The sequence below is a fragment of the Etheostoma spectabile genome, chromosome 13 (assembly GCF_008692095.1).
Source record: "Etheostoma spectabile isolate EspeVRDwgs_2016 chromosome 13, UIUC_Espe_1.0, whole genome shotgun sequence".
NCBI lineage: Eukaryota > Metazoa > Chordata > Actinopteri > Perciformes > Percidae > Etheostoma > Etheostoma spectabile.
In genome coordinates this window covers 20,513,424-20,530,923 of record NC_045745.1, presented here as the reverse complement: position 1 = coordinate 20,530,923, position 17,500 = coordinate 20,513,424, and the positions used below count along the sequence as shown (strand labels likewise).

The following is a 17,500-nucleotide window of genomic DNA, read 5'->3' as shown; positions in this document are numbered from 1 at the left end:
TCCTCAGAAACTAGCTTAGAGCTTTTTGGCACAAATGGAGAGCAGCAAAAGTGTCTGTGCCGTCTGAGGGCCCCATTACAATATTGTTGTAGCCTAAAGCATTTCATACTAATATCTAGTTGTCTCCAGGACCCTCTGTGTTTTCTGGAATTGGAGCCCCGATTTGTTTCAGGGCCCAGGGCCCCTGTCAGATCCAATTTTTCCATGATTGTGCATATATTCTTGTTGCAAAAACCTCTGCAGGAAAAGTATCAAGGCATGAATCCTCTATCGACAGGATCCAGATTTGTGCATCGATACTTTTTCAGGACTCAGGGGATGAGAACGCCTACTCAATGCAGGCATGAGTTGTGCAACATAAACCAAAAATAATCTAATCTCAAAGCAGAAAGTGCAACTACAGGTAGACAGAGCTATTGTAACATTTCTAAAAGGGCCGGTTCTACAAATGAAGCTGTAGCTCATCAATCCAGAGAGCAAATAAACCGGTACTCATACATTTCAACTGACCGCTGAAGCATAGAAGCTCCTATTAACTCACCACTGGTGTTAATTCAACAGCTGAGAAATTTTAAACTGTTTCTCTAATCCCTTTCCCTCCTAAATTGAACAGAAGAAGAATAATAAGAAGAAGAATCCTTTGTAAGCTGTCGTTCTGTCTATGATTAGACCTGTTCATTGGAAAATGAGCCATGGGCGCCATGGGAAAAGAGTGGGCCAGGCCACTTCCTCTGAACTTGTTTCCTACCCTGGACAAACATGCATCAATGCCATATCAACCTCTCTTGTCTTCTCTCTTTCATGCACTTTTGCTCTTTTGTTCTCTTTCTCTCTCACACACACACACACACACACACACACACACACACACACACAAAAACCTTCACACCTCGGGGCGAGGTGAATGCATTTATCTTTATGAACAGAATTAGGTCTGATGTAACTGAGCTTTCCTCCAAAATCACAAAAGAGGTCGATAAATCCTTATATACCTTACTTCTGTTTTAAAAAGGTTCTTAAACCTATCCTTCTTTGCAACAGACGATTGGAATAAAAGATACAATATAAAAGGTATTCATAGTTCTGATATAATGACACATACAATAGCCATATTTCCTTCAGCCATCGATCGCAAAAATTCTTCAACCACAGGAGTGAAATAATTTGTCTAAACTCATGCAGCCGTGGCAAGCAATTATAGCAGAAAACTCGTTAATGTTGGAAGTAAGCAAAAACCTCTGTTTTGTGCAAAATCTTGCAGAACAAAACTTATCAATTTAGGTTTCTACCAACAAAACTGGTACTAACAGCATAGGGTATGTTATGTATAATTCTCTACACGGATAAGTGATAAACTAAGTAAACAAGTCACTTTTTCATTTTAATATTCCAATCACAGAAATATAAATATATAAAGTTTCTGATTTCACCTGTTCTATCCTGCTCTGTAACCTGATACATCTGCAGCTCCAATCAGAAAAAAAACAACGAAGAATGATTTGAAACACAACATGTAATCCACCTTCTGTGGTAGGCCCTAGTGTCAATGTAACTTCATCTACCATTACTTATTCCACCATTCCAGCCCACGTTTGTCTTCATCACACTGTCACCTCACTCGCTCTGCTCTTGTCTTTCATCTGCTTTTTCCTCCTCTGCCTCCTCCCTCTCTCTGCCTTACCAGGCCTTTCATACAGCATCTCTGCCGCTCTTTCCTCCACCTTTGAAGTAGTGTGACATGCGCGACGTGTAAACAAGGAGCCGTTAAGCAGGGCAACACACTTCCTCCTGCTTTAGTGTCAGGTCGACTAGCGAGCTAGTGATCCGACAGGGCCGCCGTGACAAACGCTTTATTCTCTGGGACAGAGTCGTGATCAACCGGCACTCAACGCTTTGCGTCTGAAGACTAGGAGGCCCTCTCCTCCTCCATTTAAGATAATCAATGTTGGCCCTCTCAGCACATTGACAGCAGGTAGACAAACAGAAATAGCTGAATAACAGAAATAAGTGCCAGCAAACGGTGGACAATGTTTTACTTTCCTGGCAGAAAAATCACAGTCAAAACTGTGAAATAAACAGAATCAGGGATATGAGCCTGACAGAGCAGTACCCATTAATATACTCAACACAGTACAAAAAATAACAACACTGATTAAAACCCAAAGCTGAAAGTCTGCACTTTTTGAGCATATAAAATGCATCCACGTGTATACAGTAATTGAGAAATTTGATGAAATAAGACACTTAGCATGTTATTGAATTAAATTATATAAAAAATCAATAACAAAGAGTCTGCTGCAAGCTGATATTCCTCTAGTTCTATGACTCAATGCAAACTCTCACTGAAGCTTTCTTGCATTGATTGTTCCTTATGAAAATGGAAAATGTATTTCTGGGGTTCACTTTCCATATTCTAAGAGAAATGAGTATCCTCACTGCTGTTAGTATTTGAATCCAGCGTGACCCATGAGCCCAGTAGAGAGTAATCTAAACAGTTTCATCCTCATCTTTACTCCTGCATGTCTTTATGTTTTGTGGGTTTTCTGGCATTGTATTTTTGTGTTTAACGGTGGATTAATATCAGAGAGACACCAATGCAAACTCTGTACTGTAGACCAGCTTTGGTATTGTGTGTGTGTGAGAGCGGTAGAGGAATGGAACATCAACAGGTGGTCAAACCAAAACAGCCGTGTGGTTGGCTTAGCTAGTCAGTGATGTCATGGCCACTACCTCTCTCAAACCGCACACACACGCACACACACAAGCACAAGCACACACACACACGCACACAAGCAAACACACACACACATACACACACACACACACACGCGCGCACACACACACACACACGTGAGCCTGCTTTATTGCTCCATGTGCAGTTTTGCCTAAGTGCCTATACATGTATATACAGCACTTAATACATGATGTTTCCTATGTGTTGATATCTCTCTCTCCCTCTCACTCACATTTAAAGCCCCACACTACCCCACAGGCACACACCAGCCTGCAGATGCCTACAGGTGCAGCACACGCCTGCCTGCATCAGCATCTTAAGGAAAATTACTTTTCCTTTTAAAACTTTGAATCTCTTTATATATGCTTGAAAATACATTGTTCAAACCATGAGCATGACTCCCCCCTTTCCTCTATGCACTTCCACTGCAAGGGCCAACCAAGTGTGTGTGTGTGCCCCACCAAGCTGAAGCTAAACAGTGTTATTAGGAAACAGTGTGGTCCCTTAGGCCTGCCAGACACACACACACACACACACACACACACACACACACACACACACACACACACACCACACACACACACAACACACACACCACACACCCAAACACACAAATAACACAACCAACCACACACCCACACCCACAACACACACACACACACACACACACACACACACACACACACACACACACACACACACACACACACAGTATGTGTTGCAGCGTGGCAGCAGCAATGTGAGACTGCAGTCACATTAGCAAGTATTCAGTGCTAGCAGACTTCTTGGCTCCTTATACCACACACACAGCATCACTCTCTGTTTCTAGTGGAAAATCACAAAAAATCAGTTTTCATTCTAACTGTTTAACCGAGGAACATTGAGAACAAACACTACAACTGTCTGTCTGTCTGTCGGTCTTCTATCTGTTGTTCAGTCTGCCTCTCTCTCTCTCTTCTAACTGCTCTCCCTTTCTCTCTCTCTCATAAAGGTACATATAAACAAAAACACAAATATTAACAGAAAAATTGGATCTGATCAGAAAATGCTTGCTACTTGGCAGACCAAATCCCAGAGGTGCTGTTATATCTTTCCACTTCCTACTGTGAGCAGCAGAATTAGGTTCCTCAACACTTGCTCGCTGCCTCCTCGCTCTAATCACAGCGAGAGAAGTACAGGCAAAAATGCCTGGAGCCATGCGGTGTGTGTGTCCCCACCCACACACTGTGGAAACACTCACCCACAGAATCACACACACATAAATACGTTTTTGTGTGTGCAAGTACATGCAGATAGAGGAGGGCGGCGGAGTACAGGCAGATCAGTGGGGCAGCTCATTGTCAGAGAGGAACAGGAGGGTGGCAGACCTCTCTCTGTGTGTGTGTTGTGTGTGTGTGTGTGTGTGTGTGGTGTGTTGGGTGTGTGTGTGTGTGTGTGTGTGTGTGTGTGTGTTGTGTGTGTGTGTTTTACCTGTTTAGTCATGGAGTCTATAAGTCGAACATAAAAGTCCTGCTCAGTTCTGTGCCTGTGGGATGCAGAAGAAAAGAGAAAATCATAAACTTTACACAGATTTTATCAAGCAGAAAAAAACACAAACAGGAAGCTCCCACAAATTTTAGAGGTTGCAAGAAGATTTAAAAAAAAATCATTTTCTGGTACACAAAAATAAATGTATTTTCAGACTTTTCTGATATTTGCCTTTTTTAATCATAGGACTCAAAAAATAAGTTGAAGGATCATTCAGTGGTTGGAAGTGTCCCACAGCAACCTGACAGCTTCATTTTATGGGGTTGAAAAGCCAAAAAAGTAGGCGGGTGCGTGTGTGTGTGTGTGTGTGTGTGTGTGTGTGTGTGTTTAGTATAGATCGCATGGTGAAAATAATGTTTCTCAACATTTATTTTTTACTGTAATACTGAGCTTAAGTCTAAGTCCATTTTATTCTCAAAATCCCAAATTTACCTCAAAGACCTTTGCAGTTTACACAACACATAACACTTCTATCCTCATACCCTCCACCCTCTGCTCTTCAGACACCCAGGACCCATTAATGGTAGTGATGTTGAATGTACATGCCTTACAGTCAGTTTCACTGATAAATAGGTTGTAGGTGCAACTCACTTGTCCATTTCCACATGCAAATAATATTAAATATTTAAAATGCACCAATTGTAGCCCTTATGTCCACATGTCTTAATCTCAGAGGCTGGAGACAGTTTACATAGTTTCCCTCCTAGCTGTAGACTGAGCTGATAGGCCTGGATACCGATCTACAGCTACCACCACAACAACTTGCAACTGCCAAACAGCCCACTTCAGTCTGGACAACCCCATTTAGGGACAGGGACAGCGATGAAGCCACGAAGCTGGAATAAATCGCCCAAAACGTCTGCTCTGAAATAGTGGCATTTATCCACATATCTGTCAAATAATACAATTGTGAAACACTACCTTGCCATTTCTGTGACACAAACAAATTCTGACAGATTGTCGGCCTTCTGCTAAACATTTTCCACACTAAATCTAAAAAATAAATAAATACAACAGCTGCTTTCTGTGTTTAATGTTACAGGAGACAACAAGCAATCAAGCTTATTTGTTCATATTGGGTTATTATGAGTGTGTGTGTGTGTGTGTGTGTGTGTGTGTGTGTGTTCCTCACCCACCGTTACTGTAAAGAAGCTGCAGCCGGTAATGAATCCCGTTATTGGTCTTCTCTCCGCTGGTCTCCTTAGATGAAAACAACAGACACTGAGCTGTTTATTGAAATTTTTAGGACAAATTAAAAAAAAGCACCTCTCTGAAAACTGCAAGCGTGGTTACATCCAAGTTATTGAATTCTTCACACCGGTCACACGTGAAATAAACGTGTGATTTATGTTCACAGCGGACATATTAAAGCAGGGCAGCCCTGTCATTTCTCCACCACGTGTAATCATCGAGTTATTGTGGCTTTTTAATTCTTCTGTAAACTGGTCATGTTTGGAGGGCAAATAAATCCAAATCCACCACTAAATTCTCCCACTGCATTTCAGCTGATTTAAACGGGGTTATAATTGATGAGGAGACCGGCTGCAACGCTGCTGTTCACATTGAACAAGTGGTTGGGTTGAATACAGCTGCAAATTACAACAATTTAAACCTCCAGAGTTGTTTTATTTTATTTTATTTATTTTTTTAAATCGAAGGACGTTTTTGATTTAGTATGTGTATAAATTGTGTATATAATAACAGTAATGTTATTATTATTAATAATAGCCTACATTATAGACGCAGATATTTTTTTGATGAGTTACTGTAAATGTTTAAAACGGGACATTTAACATTGGCATCAGTAATATCAGACACAGTGGTTAATTATCTTTCAGTAGGCCTATGTGAAGAAATAATAATAATAATAAAATAATAATAATAATGATAATAAAATAGGCCTATATTGATAATAATAATATAATGATAATAGTAATAATAATAATAATAACACCATGAGTTTCTGCACCGACCTTGTCTTTCTCGATGAAATCCACGAAGTTGGTCCTCTCGATCTCTACTGGCTGACCCTGCCGGTCGTACAGAGCCAGGACGAAGTGGAAGAAGTTGGATTTACGCAGGTTGGAGGGCGGCTGCTTCTCAAAGTGAGCCCGGGCCAGACCCACTCCACTGCGGACACACAGGCGTGGAAGAGTCGGTGTTAGAAGCTACAAAGTTTGACTTGTAAAAGGTAAAGAAATATGATACGAGCAGCGAGTAAATCCATTTTTATATTTTCTTGAGTTCACTATTATGTTCACCATATGCAAGTGAAAAAACAACAACACACAAATCTATAAATTTCTAAAATTAAATCCAATTTGTTTATGTTGGAGGTGTTCTTGTCATGATAATCTGAGACAGGTCATCACATCCCTGACTCTGCGGGTCAAATGGAGAATACTGTTCCACTTGAATACAACCATGAGTGAGCCTATGTTTAGAAAAGAGGGAAGATGGACATATTTCACTCATTTTAAACCCCATATTACTAGAATGATGTATATGTCTCTTTGCCTTTATGCTCATTAAACCTCAGATGGACAGTAGAAGAGGAAGTTGCATGTGCTAAAAATCTGTAGCACAAACACATGTTGCAATTAATTGTTTAGTGGCCTACGTTGTCTTTAAATTAAACAGGTTGTTCATTATTTTTGGGAATTTGATACCCTGCATGAGAATCTTATTTTCTAAAAGGATCTAGCAACAGATCCAAAGGTCTCCCTTCCGGACAGCAGCTCCCACCAACACACGGCCTCGTCTCCTGCACGGGCGGCTGCAGGGTCCTGACAGACAGGTTTGTTCCGGGTTTTCGGTAGCCTAAATGAAGTAGGGTGCTATAATGTGTCCTCCACCCGGGGCAGAGCTCACCTTTGGGAGGCCGTGTTGGCGTCCAGCACGCCGCCCCCCTGCATCCAGCTCCGGACAGCGTTCATGCCTCCCAGCGGCTCCTCCTTCAGGCTGCTGCCGCTTCGCTGGATGCTCTCCTGGATCCCAAACATTAACAAACCTCCGTAGCTCGGTGCCTGTCCTTCTGTTTCTCAGTCTCTCCCCGGCGGACTGTACACTTGTTCTCCTGTAGATCCTTTACTCTGACTCAAGAGGAGCAACGTGGGTGCGCTCTGTGCTGCGGCTGCCGCGTGCGCTTCTCTAGAAATCAAGCAGTTGACAGATTATTCCTCTAATTCAGTCCTCGTGAGAAAGTGTGTGCTAAAACGAAGGGACAAATCATATCGTAGTAGTAGGATCCAAAATGTCCAAACAAGGATTTAAATCGCCACGAGGACGGCGGGACGCGGGCTGACCCAGTGGGAAAAAGGTGCGTTACAATGTCACTCCTGGTGCGCTTGGAGATCCGCAGTTGAAGCTGTCAAGACAGAAAAGAGAGATCAACTGGCACCCAGATCAGATGTCATCATTATCTGACACTTCTTTCTTCCTCTTTTCGCTCTTTGCTTTGTCTTCTTCTCCCCCAGCCCTGCGGTCCGGGACGTGTTGGGCTCTGTGGTGTCCAGAGGAGCGCTGCTTCCTGCGAATGAGTCCCGAGCTCTCGCCACTCCGCTCCCTCTCGTAGGAAAACGCTTTGTGACTCTTCCCAAATGACTCTCTCTCTGAGAACCAAACACGGGCTTCTCCCGCCTGGGGGGAGAGAGAGGGAGGTTAGAATGGGAAGGGAAAGAGGGGAGGGGACCGGAGGAGAGGAGGGGACAGGACGGATGGAGTGAAGAGGAGAGGAGAGGAGAGGAGAGGAGACGCCCCCAAACAAAGGCGAGAGTGGTGCAGGTCCGCCCCATGCAGCGGCCACGGAGATCCTCTCCTCCGTCCTCTCCCGCCCGGTCCGGGGACTCACTCCGTCCTTGACTTTTCAGTTCTTTGCAGAAATATTGTCTCTTCTCTGTAAATGAATGTACAGATGAATTCTTGTGAGTAGTACGACAGTGCCAATCGACTGGGAAAGTTTCTTTCTGCCGCATGCATGCAGAGCAGATTTGGCTGCAGACTGGAATAAGTAGCCTAATTGCTCAGTGGCACTTCAGCACGGACACTTCTCGGCTGCAGGACACTCACGACTTCCTTATCCCAAACACCTAGGCTACTTCCACGCAGAGTGTCATGGAAATGTGAAAAAGGAAACAAACAAAAAAGAGACTTGTGAATTGTGTAGTCTTTGATTGAAAGCATCGTAATATCATTTGCTTATTTCTAATATTGCATTATTAAATATAACATGTAACGTTCATATTTATTAATTATTGTGACAATTAGGGGTTTCTGCTTTTAAAATCTTTAATTAAAAAAAGGGCTCATATTAGAATAATTTTAGCTGCAGACAATCGGTTAATTTGATGTGTAACCTCAGCCTGAAGATCTAAGTTTTATTTAAACCCACTGGTTAGGCTCGATTACAAAAGCCACATTTCATCGTCACAACACATCGCTGCTCCCCATTGTCTTCCTCAGGCGGCCTGCTTATTGTAGGCTAGCGCCGCAAGACTCACAAACAAAAGTGACAATAACAATAATTAGCTCAAAATAACAATGAACATAATTGAGGATAATTGCTACCAGATTTCCCTGCTTTGTCTCTCCTCCAGCACCATCTGTTATTTGAAACAATGTATCACGCCGCCGAGTGGGAATCCAAACAAAATACAAAATGATAATAGATAATTCCGTGAAGTCTTTTAATAAAAAATAAAGCTACAGCATATTGATCTGTCGAGGTGCAAAAGGTCAACAACTTTTGTATTATTCAGCTGGCTGCAAAAATGATTGGCAGGGCGAGCTGGCGCCGTTCCAGGGTTTAATTCCCAAAGGTTATTGAAAAACGCTCTTGACCTTGATTATGGAGAATAAGAGACTTTTATGCTCCAGTTTCCTGCTTATAGAGGGAGAGAGACCGTGCATGGCGGATCAGCCCGTACAGGATCTAAACGGGTTCACAGCTGAGGGAAACATATATGTGAATGGAGTGTTAAGAGGTTCTGGTGTTTGGATCGATCGGAGTGGGCTGAAAGCATTTTTTTTTTCCATCACTTTATTCCAAAATATGAAATAAGATATTTATCTGAGCATGTCAGCTCTCATAGGCAGTTACATGCAGTGTAAAAATGTTATGCTTAAAATGTAAATCTAATGACATGAAAATACGGAGTGTCAATGAGTTCTCGCGCAAAAAATAAAAGCAGAACATTTTAGAATTAGTCTACTCAAAACACCCAAGCTGTAAACGGTTAGGAAGGAATAGTATCGATTTATGAAAACCCTGAAAGATTTCATTTAAGTCCCATGGATCTAAGATCCTACAAGGTTTTTATGTCATATCAGTTAAGAATACCCAAGTGTTTAAATACCATTAGTAGCCTATACAAAGGTCACGTTAAAGCTGAGTTGAACATATCCTTTAATCTGCATGCAAATAGACCTGTTTGTTAACACTACTTGTTGCGAGATTAAGCCATAAGAAATATTAAGTAAGCATATAAGAACCTAATGATACAGAAACATGCACACACCGCCAAAGTAGACCTTTGAATAACATGTACGTGGAAGATTAAAGAGAAACACGCTATAGAACCATTATAAACTATGTTGTGCAGTGAACTGCATACTGTTACAGAAATAGTCGTGCGTGTATGTCTCTCTCTCTCTCTCTCTCGGATCGCCTTTCACTGTCTAAAAACGACACAACAGCGCCATCATGTGTCTGACCCGTCCAACTAGACAAGCGCTGATACACCAACAGACCAAACCTGAAATAATAAAACACCAAATGAATGAAACAAGCTGTTTGAATGCTGATATTCATATTTAAAAAAATAGATCAAGGCTCAGTCCAGAGTGGGATGGTTCATTTATTTTTGACATTCAATTTTTGTAAAATAACCAAGGCAATGCCAGACATAAAGTCCAAAACCATCTGTGAAGGGTTTTAACAGAATACGACTGGCATTCAGTCATAGAGAGCAGGTCCCTAAATGTGTGTGTGTTGGAAAAAACCTATCACACAAAAGAAGAAAAGTAAACCAAATTGTCTGGCGTCAGGGTCAGAGCAGCCCTGAACACGATCAACAAACATCTGTTAGTCAGAGGCAATAGCACTGGACAGCAGTGTTGTTCTTTTCTAAAATGCTAATTAAAAAGCATTCAGAAGAGAAACGTGGTCAGAGGGCTTTGTGGCAGCTATAGATTCCATTGCGATATTTGCTTATATTTTCAGTGTTATAGAGTAATGATTTTGCAAAGTATTGGGATAAATTGAGAATAAGAAACATCTGGATTTCAGATTGGTGATCGACTTCAGCTATCAACTGGAATGTAGCCTGTTTATATTCCTCCTGGTTACTCCATCAAACTCAATGGAAGCAATTTTAAATTAATATACATGTTTCAGTATTGAGAAATTTTGGGGCATGTAGGACACATTGACTTTGATATGGCACTACTTAACTAGGAAGTCCATCAAGAGCAATTATAAAATATAATTTAGGTTAACTAACATGGACTGATGGCAAACTGTTTTAGAAACACACCAAGCTCACAGCTGACAGGAGGAACTGTTATGTCAAATGAATGCTGCTCAATGTGTGGAGCAGCAGTGAGCGGTTATGTATGAGTTTGGTACAATAACTCACAGACAACATGCAGTTTACATGAAGTCAATCCCCCCCATCTTAAATCTTAAGAGATGCATTCAAATGCAAATACTGCATGTAAAGATTTAAAAGCTTTGTTTTGCCATAGCATCCATAAACTTTCTACGGTTAACAGATGAATATGCCTTAAAACATTTGATGTTAAACTGTCTTAGACCACATGAAAATATATGTCTCAGATCATAGCCTGGAGAGTGACCGCAACAATTGCAATTTCTCCAACATGGAGTATAAACTGAGCAAATACATCAGGAATCAACAGCTGACAGGCTTCTCTACCAGGTAATTATCACTTAATACTGCAATGCTAATTTACATACAGTTGCCAATGACAGTTCTTATCTTGCGGAGCATGTGGCATATTGTTTAACAGGTGAGCTCTCTGCTGGACACACAGTCAAATGCTCCACGGTGAAAACTCAAGTGTATGAGGCTGTTTTAATCTTTCTAACCATTTTTAGTGCTTTGTTTCACATCAAAGTCTTAAGAAATGGATCTGACAATAAAATGAGAATGAGTTTTTCAAAAATACAGAAAGTCCTTATGTTCACCTTTCAGAGGAACATGTGCAAAATACATCAAACTCTCAATTTCATCTCTTAAAAAACAAACAAAAAAAAAACAGTTATACAGCGTTGGCCAGGTTTGATCCTACATAGAGTATTCATTCTCAGCCCTGCGGCCAACGCTTTCCAATGTCAACAATAAAGTCATTCATAGTAATCAGACCTTTAGTAATAGCGGTAGTAAGTAATACGATTGAGGGTTAACTAGTGCATTCTCTGTCCTTCTGCGCCATGCTGATCCCACTCCTAACAGTAGAGGGCACCAGAGTGATCACATCAGCTTAAGGACGCGTCATACAGACAGGAGAATCAGCAACACTGGCTGGTCTTGTAGATCAGAAAACTCGGTTACCCTCGAAAGCTTCTTAGTCCAAAGTTTGTCTTTGTTCACAGGCATGTAAAGTAACAAAGACCAAACCACTAGGAAGCTTTGGAGAAACCAAGCCCTGATCTTATTTATATATCAACACTCGCCTGGTTTAATATAGATGCCATACAGAGCAACATGTCTATACATTACAAACAAACAGATTAGGCCGTTTCCTCGTACACAAACACATCAGAAGGTATTTGGTTGCTCACAACCACAGAACAGCTTTGGAGCATTGCTAGTATAAATGACATTAGTGCAAATGCAACCCCCCCTCTAACCCCCCCCACACAAAAAAAAAAGAAATGGCAGAAATAAAATTGTTAGCTAGGTTAGAGCACATTGGAGACAAACAAATAAATGCCATGGTAACAGTGGCACCGTGCAAGCTCTAAATACAAGCGTGCATCAAGACTCCGCATTCTCAAGTTTTAGTCTTTCAACAAGCACTGACTCTTCAACACACACACATTTGTCCCCATTTGCAAAGATGTGTTAGCATGTGCGAAACAAAAGTCTTTCCTATTAAACGGCTCAATTTGCTGGTAATAACATTTCATAGTGAAGTGACTGAGCAGCAGGATAATGATGGTCTTAGAAAACACAGAGTGCTTGATGTGATTGGTTTATAAAAGGAGCTGGGGGGAGCAAGGTGATTGGCTCCTCCCATGAAAGAGTCTCAACAATCGCTGGCTCAATGGCAAACTTGGGATGGACTGGTTAAATGTGACTGGTTGAATGGGTGTGTAAATCATCTGAGCTCAGGAAAATAAGTGCAGATGAGAGTACCATGAATGAAGTAAAGCCAACAACAGAGTTTGGGCTCCTTGCCTTCTCTGTGGGATAATTTACACTCCATAATCTCACAATGCTGAAAGTTCCAATACCAACTGTGGCCTCTGTGACACTTCATCTCCCTCGGTCTTTCTCTCCCTTGTTAGCCAGTCTGCTCTGCGGGCTGTCCATTAAAGCAGTAATGTAAAATTATCTTAAAAATAACATCTCTTCAACAGTAATAGAAAAGTGTGGCGATGAGGAGTAGGACTGTTTTTGCTGGGACCAGCCAAACAAGTTTGATTCAACACAGTACACTAGAGAAAGCTTGACAATTGAAATGAATTAGTTTTTCCATGTGAACCCTTTGATTTGTTCACACTAACACTTCAATAGACCACACCATGTATCCTTTGCTTAGCACCAGGCTTCAGGTCACGTGATGGCCTCAAGAAACAACAATCAGTCTCTGTTAATGCTTAGTGTATTCACTAATACACATAACTACTGTCATTCAACAGTGAAAACCAAACATCTTTATCAAAACCATTGGAGAAACCTGTAGACTTGAAATGTTGTGAACCATATGAAATGCTTTGACTTTGTCACCGTTTCAAATGCAACCGCCAGTTATTGCTAGCCTATCAAGGCTCGCTAAACCTTTGACTCATTAGATCATGGCACATACAGGACTAAGGTGAAAACCCAAATACTATGAAATGTACGACAAGGAGAGTGAAGCTGCACAAACAAAGGCATGATGGGAGCAACCATCACATGAAATGAGGACATAAGCAGGATTTTAGAAATGTCATCATAGACATCCATGTCAAAAGCTAGAGTGATGCGGTACTTCAGTTTCATTCAGGATTTCACATTTCGTGGACATCACGTAAAACTACTAATTATTTTTTGGGATGAGATAACTGCTTTCCCCTTATTTGTGTTGAATGGGAAATTAAATCATCGCTGGCATGGAAGTTAAACTCAGCATGGAAACACATTTAGATGAACTGTTCCAAGACAATTGCCTGAAAAATGGCAACATTTTGTGAAGTTGGAATCATCTGTATTTATTTGATGCAGAGTAATAAAGTTCTGCTTAGAGATTTTTTAATTATTTTTTTTCTGTCAAAATGGATATGGAGAGGTTTGGAGTTGAATTTCTAACATGATGGGATAGCCAACTGCTGGACAAGTAGAATATAGCCAGATTTTAGATTATTTAGATTGTGTGTTTACATGTGCATGCACGTATGTCGTGTGTGTTACAATGGGGCTCAGAGGCTGCAAGAAGGAGGCGACTGTTCCTCAGAAGAGTAAGTGGGCTGGTCAAGCTGTGATGATGGACCACTAGTTGACTCCTGGCTGTCCAGTAGGAAGCCTGGGTTTATCTGAGGGGCGGGCTCAGGTTCAACAGAGGTTATCTCTGCCTGGGCCAGTGGCTGTGAGGAGGAAGAGTGGGAGAGAGATGAGAGAGAGGGGGGCATGTCCAATGTGTCTGAGGAAGACGAAGAAGGGTGATCTGTAAGCGACTGGTTCTGAGATTCAGTCACATGTGGCGAAGGAGAAGACGACAACGATGAAGTCCTGGCCAGATGCTGGGGCGTAGAGGACACACCAGAGGAAGAGGAGGAGGTTGCTCCAGCTGACATGGCAGGTCCATTATCTCCCTGCTGCTCTCCTGGCCCCCCCTCCTTCCCATCATCTGGAAGAGTGTCATCTTTCTGCTTCTTATTGGCTGTGGCTTCTTCATGCCCTGCAGTGTTCTGATTGGCTGCAGGGACGTCTTGGTTGGGGACAGTAGTGGTTGGTGATTGGCTCTTGAGTTGCGAGTGACAGAGGGGGCATGTTTCCTGGACATAAAGCCATTTCTTCAGACAGCCAGCGTGGAAGAAATGACTGCATGGAGTGATCACAGCACTGTTCATGTCCTGAATGGAAAAAAAACACACAGGTGGTTTTGTTAGGTTTCCTTTGACATTTAATTGGTTTCAAATCCACATTGCTCTAGGTTAGCATGTATCAAAATACAGTTCACATTAGCCAAGCTTTGAACTTGAAGCATGACATTAATTCTTGGCCATGTACTCTCTTTAGATAGACATAAGCAGATCATACCTGGTAGCAGATAGCGCAGATGTCATTGTACTGTTCCAGCTGTGTGTTACTGGCTGTGGGGAGGCTTTTGATCTTGTTTACAGCATCTCTCCTGAGCAGGAAACTCTGCCAACCTAGCTGGGCTCTGAGCCAGACATTATAATACGAGTGGACCAGGATGATGGTGCTTCCCATCACACTCCACTCCCCAAATACCGTCTCGGACACGCCATAGCACACCACACATACCGCAACCTAGCAGGGGAGGAAATCAGCAACAGTGAGGTAGAGATATGTTGATGCCACAGAAGCAATACTGTATGTCAACACTGCTCTCTCTTGTTTCTGTATACTGTGTGTGCATGTGTGACACTCACCAGGAACTCCAGCAACCTGTACGTCCCGTTGACACAATAGATAACTTCATCCATGTTTTCTACTGGAGCCTTTCGAAACTCCTCCACCATGAAGAGAATGTAGATCAGCAGAGTGCCGAGGACCTGGGGGTGACGGAGGAGAGAGTCTCAGCATTGTTATGTTATACAATTCAATAATTAATCATCGATACAGATGCTTAAGGATCTTCGGGTGCAAATTAAGTGTAATTAAATCTATTGTGCTTTAATTTCCTATAACATTCAAACAAATACATAAAAAGGTCGGAGAGGTGTACGAGTACTTTTAATAGCATGAGAACGCTCACGTGTGTGTCTAGTTGTGTGTTACCTGCAGGGATGTGAGGATGGAGGAGGAGATGATGATGAGTAGCCAGAAGTCCATGTGGAAGAACTGACAGATCATATAGGCCATGTAGGCTGGGAAAATCAGCAGGAACAGACACAGAGACACGGCTCTGAAGTGTTTCCACAAACTCCTAAAAAGGACAGACAGATGATGGAGCAAAAGAGAAGACCATCAGCTTCATCTGTACCAACTTGGTCAGGCCGGGGTATTTCCTTGTTTTCCCAAAGCATTGCCTGTCTTTTGCGGTAATAATAAATAATTGTCAACTGCTTTTGACCTTTAATATGAAAAAATAAAAATAAACTTCTTAATAACAATTTTTTTTAAAGTTGTACAGTAAACATAGTTAACTTGTCTCTTGATGCTCCCAGGGCCAGGACTATTGGGTCAGCTATCTCCAGCATGGACTGCAAGATGGAAGCAACAACAATGAAGAGGATGATGGACAGGAGGAAGGCTCGGTGGATGACTTGGAGCTCAATGAGGCCAGTCTGGACAGCGAGGATCAGCAGGGTGATGCCTTCTGTCATCCCCCTGCACCGACAGATTGGAAGCAAAGAGATTAAAAGTATTGCCACTTACTAACAGACACCCTCAATGTACCCACACACAGATCTATGCACTGACTGACCTGTGCATGGTGTTGTCATTCATAAAGGCTCTGTAACCTTGCAGGTAGAACTTGCAGAGTGTGAGAACTCCCAGAGCAATGAAGGAGACGGTGAAAACCAGACCCAGCAGGGAGTACGGTGTACTACAACATTCTGCTATACTGAAGACATAGAGGGAGGAGGGAGGAGAGAGAAGTAGTAAATAACAGTTACAAGACAGGGCAAATAAAAACAAACCAGCCATTTTATACTCCAAGTAAGTCCACAATAACCTGTTGGTATACAAAACACTAGTATAATCAGTGGCAGGGGCGTACCTGGTAAGAAAGAAGAAAAGGAGCCTCTCCCTTGAGGTAGGCTGGTCTCTGGTGCTGAAGTAGGAGTAGATCTGCAATGCGAACAGCAGTAGCCAGAAACACATAAAGAGAACTGGAAGGACCAGCTGGTTCCATAGAGACATACCCAAAGCCAGCAGCCCATACACCTCCACCACCTGGGGGACAGAAACAGAGAAGAGGAGAGATGGTGGTAATTGGGACATAATCCCATTCATATTACAGGTGAGCAAATCTCTCAGGACCACTGTGGCTGAAATGCAGTAATAACAACCTGAAAAAGCCGACATTAGGCCACATAACTAGTTCATCACCTGAGCCAGCTCCCTGTAGGCAGTCTTGGCCAGGTTGTATGGTACCAACAAGTTAGAAGCCAGGAAGTAAATGACCTCCAGGCCTGTGAAGATCATGGAGAACTTATTGATGAAGACAATGGTCTCCAGTGGGATAAGACACAGTCTGGCCACCAGAGGGAGGAGGTGAGCAGAGAAAAGCCAAATCCTCTTGGTCTGCATCACACAGGAACATAGGGTACACACCACCAGCTGACCTGAAGGGACATGAAAGAAGATCAACCTAAAAGAAGATATACATACACAAACCACTTTCATGTTTAGTAGCTTTAATCTCCCCGTCTTTCTGCATCAATTCAAAAAACTTTATTTTTCCTGTGAGGGAACTTCATTTGTGGTCAGGCACATTCAAACACAACATACAACAATAATAATAATACCACTAAATTTGTCACTGTAACCATGTGGTTTTCGCTTTCTCATGCTTTCTCTTTGCAGTGAAACCTCACTCAGCACTCAGTATGGTCTATTTATAGCACAGGCGACTCCATATGTACTCTCCAGTAGGGTGAAACTAGGTCCTATAGACCCAAGAGAATAGCAACTTGTAACATACTGCATTTCAACATAGACTAGCTTTTACAGTCCTAAATCATTGAGATTTACACCAACAGCGACCAAGTGATATGACCTTAAATTAGGGCTGGGCGATATAGAAAATCAAATATCACGATATTCTTGACCAAATACCTTGATGTCGACATAGCGACGATATTGTATGGTTGACTAT

The 17,500-nt window shown here is 42.1% G+C and overlaps 2 protein-coding genes and 1 long non-coding RNA gene across 7 annotated transcripts in view; 1 reads left to right on the top strand and 2 right to left on the bottom strand.

Annotated features, from left to right (window-relative positions):
- Positions 1–7,964, bottom strand: part of LOC116701087 (transcription factor COE1) — a 105,182-nt gene extending 97,218 nt beyond the window's left edge. For 2 of the 5 annotated variants that reach the window (XM_032534652.1, XM_032534654.1), the window contains exons 1-3: positions 6,235–6,389; positions 5,398–5,461; positions 4,205–4,259 (exon numbers count right to left, since the gene is read on the bottom strand). In XM_032534652.1, coding sequence (XP_032390543.1) covers positions 4,205–4,216 — 12 coding nt within the window. In that variant the 5' untranslated portion in view covers positions 4,217–4,259; positions 5,398–5,461; positions 6,235–6,389. Of the gene's footprint in view, positions 1–4,204; positions 4,260–5,393; positions 5,462–6,234; positions 6,392–7,132 lie in introns of those variants that run through there. The other 3 variants (XM_032534656.1, XM_032534655.1, XM_032534653.1) reach the window with 3 other exon arrangements.
- LOC116701093 (uncharacterized) overlaps positions 3,414–17,500 on the top strand; it is a 16,673-nt gene continuing 2,586 nt past the window's right edge. The window contains exon 1 of the long non-coding RNA XR_004334814.1: positions 3,414–3,445. This is a non-coding gene — a long non-coding RNA (uncharacterized LOC116701093). The remainder of the gene's footprint in view (positions 3,446–17,500) is intronic.
- Positions 11,336–17,500, bottom strand: part of LOC116701086 (RING finger protein 145) — a 15,895-nt gene continuing 9,730 nt past the window's right edge. Inside the window, exons 5-12 of the mRNA XM_032534651.1 lie at positions 16,732–16,967; positions 16,400–16,575; positions 16,103–16,243; positions 15,823–16,005; positions 15,454–15,601; positions 15,105–15,227; positions 14,749–14,982; positions 11,336–14,561 (exon numbers count right to left, since the gene is read on the bottom strand). Coding sequence (XP_032390542.1) covers positions 13,908–14,561; positions 14,749–14,982; positions 15,105–15,227; positions 15,454–15,601; positions 15,823–16,005; positions 16,103–16,243; positions 16,400–16,575; positions 16,732–16,967 — 1,895 coding nt within the window. The 3' untranslated portion in view covers positions 11,336–13,907. The remainder of the gene's footprint in view (positions 14,562–14,748; positions 14,983–15,104; positions 15,228–15,453; positions 15,602–15,822; positions 16,006–16,102; positions 16,244–16,399; positions 16,576–16,731; positions 16,968–17,500) is intronic.